Below are 4730 nucleotides of genomic sequence, written 5' to 3'. Positions count from 1 at the left end.
CATCACACGGCTGTGCTAGAACCTCCGCGTCTTTGGGATGGCGGGACAGAAACTTTCCGTTTGTGGCTGGTAGGCGAGAAAAGAAAAAGAGGAGGGGGGGGGAAAGGGGGGGGGGGGAGAAAATCCAGTTCGTCTTGAAGAAACTGAGCCTCATTTATTAAAGTGAGCGCTGGTTGTCGAGGTAATAGCAGACATAAGGTCCATCCTTTGTACGGGAGAGTAAACATGACAAATGGGGCAGAGCTTGGCGTGATTAAAGATGAAACAAGGATCCATCTTAGCCAAATCTGAAAACTACTATCTACAGCCTTCTTTTAATGGAAGAGAGGCACAACAGCACAGCTCTGCTTTGTTGCAGCTGAGTCTCCCTCTGTTCCCCCTATAAATAAAGAGTACCCCTCCTTCCCTCGCTTCTTGGAGCATTTAAAAAAAAAAAAAAAAATCATGTGTTCCCTACACACACACAAACTCACACCCACAACCACGCACACTCCATCCATCCAAGGAATAGTTATAGGCTGGCGGTTGGTCCATGGGATCGGTTTTGAGATCCTCCTTGTGGGATCTGCAGGCTGGCAGAGGAGCTGGAAGAATTAGACCTGATCTTGGTATTTGGTAACTTGTGATCTTTTTTCCATTTCATCCTCCTGTTCTGGAACCAGATTTTGATCTGGCGCTCGGAGAGGCAGAGGGAATGGGCGATCTCGACCCTGCGCCTCCGGGTGAGATAGCGGTTATAGTGAAATTCCTTCTCCAGCTCCAGGACTTGCTGCCTGGTGTAGGCTGTGCGGGAGCGTTTCGGTTCCCCTCCTGAGTAATTGGGGTTTACTGAACAAACACAAAGGAGGAAAAAGAAAAAGGGTGGGGAAAAAAAAGAAAGGGGGGGGGGAGGGAAAAAAAAAAAAAGAGCAGAAGAAGAATTACTGAGCTGTTCCTTTAATGGGTCCTTACCCCCCCCAAAAAAAAGCATCACACATTCTTTTGGTGGGGGGATATAGTAAAAAAAAATACACCGCAAACCTTCTAAAAATATACCCAGAACCTATCTCCAAATCTCCACCTCCATCCTCATTGCTTGACGTGTATTCCTGTCTAAACGCTTTTATAAGGTCCCCTAGACACATTTTCCATGCCCTCTATGTGTGTATATACACACATATATACACACCTCGCCTCGAGCATCACTCTATTATCCCCAAATCTTTAAAGTTCCCCCTACACACATGCAAACAGGCAAACACAGACACTCCTTTTTATTAAATATCACCCTAAGAAAAAAAGGGGGGGGGGGGAAATAGTAAAAGTTTACTCAACCCGCCACTTAAATACAAATTACGAAAACATAAAACTTAACTTATGAAGATTCAACAGCCATAAAAAAAGTAGCCTGCAAGAAATTGGAGGAGGATGGTAACAGAGACTTCAAAGGCACATGGCCAAGCAGAGCAATAAAAATTTATGGAGGATGTAATTATACCGCTCTGCAAACAGGCGATCGTAAATCTCCACGAATGGTTATTTTACAACTGGTGCAATAAGATTTCTACAAGACTTTGAGGTGCTACTTAGTATAAAGCAAAGCCACTTTAGTTCACTTACCCGTGCTTACATGGACTTTTTTCATCCAGGGGTAAACTACCGGCTCTTTGCAAGAGGAATTGGAAGGGCTTTGGTTCAGAGAGTTTTGGCTGCAGGAGGGTGGTGGGCTGGGGGTGACCGGCTCGCAGGGATGGTTTGGCTCAGAGAGGTGGCTCTGCAGTCCGGCCGGAGGATGGACATGACCCCGGGGGGATAACACCGCTGCTTGGTGGCCGGAGCTCGGACAGGACGAGTAGAGCTGCTCCTTGCAGGCTGACCGCGGCTGGTACATCGCTTCATGTTGGAAAGTGCTCTCTCGCCTCTGGCTGCTGTAATATTCCGGCGAGTGATTGGGAAGGTAATCGCTGTGGGAATACTCTTCACAGGGTGGGAACTTGGGGTCCACATAGTTGGAGTTGATCAAAAACGAGCTCATGGCCATTAATTTCTTAGGATTGCACACACGGAAAAAAAATATATATATATCTCTCTCCTAAAATTTATTCCTGTCCCCCCCCCCCCCCTTTACTCGGTTTTCCTGTTTCGTGAAACCCTCCTACTTACTGTCAAGTGAACAAAGTTGGAATCCATGTGACAGCGCGGGCCAATGGCGAGGTGCCCTGCGATCCCCGGATAAGGAAATCTGCCCAGCCCGGGTTCTCCCGGGGCCCCCCGAGCATCCCCGGGGAGGCGGCCGGGGGCGCCCGCTCCCCTCCGGCCGCCCTCGGGGCCGGCGCCTCCGGGTTCCGCCGGTCCCGGGCTCCGCAGCGCCCCGTGGGTGAGAACCGGCCCCCACCCCAGTCACCCCCACACCCCCCCCCCTCCCCCCAACAAGGCACCCCCCCCCACACACACCCCGGCCCACACCCCTCGGGGGTGTGTCCTGGGGCGGGGGGGGGGCGTCGGGGGGAAAGGGGTGGGGGGGGAATAAAAATCCCACACACCCCTCCCGAAGCAAAAAAATAAAATAAAATAGAGGGTCAAAGTGATTTTTTCGGGGGGGGGGGGGGGGTTGCGGCTCACAGCCGCTGCCCCAGCACATGATCCATGGCGGTCCCTGCGGGTGGTGGTCGCATCTCATTCCGTGCTAAGGTGATACGGGAAGGGACATTGCGCCCCGAGCCTGGCAGAGATGAATAGGGCTTGTTTGGGATCGATAAGAAATTCATCAGCTAATTCGGGGTACCCGGTCTCCTAAATCACATTTAGCTGGGCTCTGAGATTGACTGTTTTCCCACGCACCGATGGAAAAAAAAAAGGAGCCCGTCCTCCAAGCAAGAAATCAAGGACTTGATGAACAATTACAAAAGCGAATTTGCCCAAGTCCTAATGCATCTTCGCCTCGCCCTTCTCCTCATAAAGGCGTTTTAAAAGCCCGAGCGGAGCAGCAGCCTCGCAAAAAGCCACCCCCAATTCCTCAAATTCGTGTTTAAACCTGAAACGCGCAATAAGCTCCTCGCAAGCGGCAGGAAAGCAAGCAATATTTTTTTCCGGTGTCAGTGCTGAGAATACACGAACTAAAGCACTAGTGGGATCCTGGCTCGCAAATCGCGGTAATAACGCCCCTGACCTTCCCCCCCCCCGCCTTCGCAGCTCAGATTTTATCTCGAAGTGATGATAAAGTTTATCGCAGGAGCGCTGGAGTTGAGCTAAGGTCAAATCCAAAGTATTTCTTTTCAGTTATCAAACGGTTTTCTGGTTAAGATCTTGATTTCACCCTTTTCTTTAGGGTTTTGGGGGTGTGGGTGGCTTTTTTTTTTTTTTTTTTTTTTTTTAAAATGCCTTCTGGGTTTGTGACCTGTAGTGTTTGTGTCAACTACATATTCCCCTAGATACGAATTTGTGACCCAACTTCCTTTACACAAATTCGGATCTACAGGGTACATATAGAAGACAGATGCATCCTCCTTGGTCAGAGATCTTCGCCTACCGCCATAATTCTCTTCTGGGGAAGGGGGGCAGGGGGTAAAGTTTTGTAACTCGAGAGATCAAGAATGAATCTATAGGTAAAGACGGTAAAAACATTCACTCTTCAGAGGAAAGACGATTAATTCAAGCATCAACTCAGTATCCGACTAGCTGATGCTAGATCAGAAAAACTAGAACTTTTCTGCCTTCTCCCTCATACCTTATACATTAGTTTACCGCTGTGCTGAAAAAAAAAATAAAAATCAGCTCCTGGACTGAATATATAAGTATAGACGCACAACGAGACTCGAATCCAAATAATCGTCGTTTAAAAGCAAAATGCCATAGCTCCGTCCCCCTCCACCCTGAAACCCTCCTAATTATTCACTGGTACGCAGCGCAAAGATTTCATCCATTTTTTCGTTCTCGGAGGTCAACCAGGGTTTGGGTTTATACGTGCGTGTGCGGATAAATTATAAAAAAAAAAAAAAAAAAAAAAAAAAGGAAAGAAAGAAACAGATGAAAAGAAATACAGAATGTAAAGGCAGATGGGACGACAGGTTTTTTTTTTAATGACAGGCAATTCTTTTTACAACCCGAGAAAAAGATCAAAGGCGTTTCATTTCCGAAAAAGGGATATAAAGCAATAAAATATTCATACTGTCTAGGTAATGAACCTTCATTCGGAACTAATGAGGGTAGCATCATGTTGAGATTTCGTTTAAAATTACAGTTGCCCAAGAGATTAAAAGTATAGCATCCTCTCCCCCCCCCCCCTTCTTTTTTTTCTTTGTATTTCAAAAGGCAGAACATTTTTTGGTCAAGTATCTCCCGAATTAATTGCATTTAAATGCCACTGCAGAGACGCTATCAGAGAAAAGCTGCGTTTCCCCTACATTAAAATTCCTGAGGAATATCTTAAATATATTTCACGAACTCCTGCATTTTTCCTAACAAAAAATAGTTACGGCCAAGAAGGAACGTCCCGCAGTTTTCCCGGACACACGATGCCCCGAGATTTTTCAGGTACTTTAAGGTGACTGGTCGGTTTTTCTGAGAAAACGTATAATTCCCAGATAAACAGAAAAACGAAGGCATATCTTAAGAAATAAGCCCAAATGCACCTAGGACAACCCCAAAACCATTTTACACGCCTAAACAAAACCCAGGTTTCCAGCAAAAGAAGCAGAGGGAAGCGAAGACGCCCCTTGCACAGAGCAGAGATTTTTTCCCACCTCCACAAA

General features: G+C 47.1%; 1 protein-coding gene across 1 annotated transcript; it reads right to left on the bottom strand.

Moving 5' to 3' along the window:
- Positions 1 to 461: 461 nt before the first annotated feature.
- Positions 462 to 2081, bottom strand: HOXB4 (homeobox B4). Its single transcript, XM_049799990.1, has 2 exons — positions 1600 to 2081; positions 462 to 828 (listed from the first exon to the last, which is right to left on the bottom strand). The coding sequence occupies exons 1-2, from the start codon at positions 2018 to 2020 to the stop codon at positions 512 to 514; spliced, it is 738 nt and encodes a 245-aa protein (XP_049655947.1). The 5' UTR covers positions 2021 to 2081; the 3' UTR covers positions 462 to 511.
- Positions 2082 to 4730: the final 2649 nt, after the last annotated feature.

Source organism: Accipiter gentilis, chromosome 5 (assembly GCF_929443795.1).
Source record: "Accipiter gentilis chromosome 5, bAccGen1.1, whole genome shotgun sequence".
NCBI classification, from domain to species: domain Eukaryota; kingdom Metazoa; phylum Chordata; class Aves; order Accipitriformes; family Accipitridae; genus Astur; species Astur gentilis.
This window is presented reverse-complemented; position numbering and strand designations above follow the sequence as displayed.

Bases quoted from the DNA above. Each gene is read 5' to 3' on its own strand.
- HOXB4 (XM_049799990.1), bottom strand. From the start codon at position 2,020: ATGGCCATGAGCTCGTTTTTGATCAACTCCAACTATGTGGACCCCAAG. The intron at 829-1,599 runs GTAAGTGAACTA...GTGTTTGTTCAG, and splicing joins AAAAGTCCATGTAAGCACGG to TAAACCCCAATTACTCAGGA.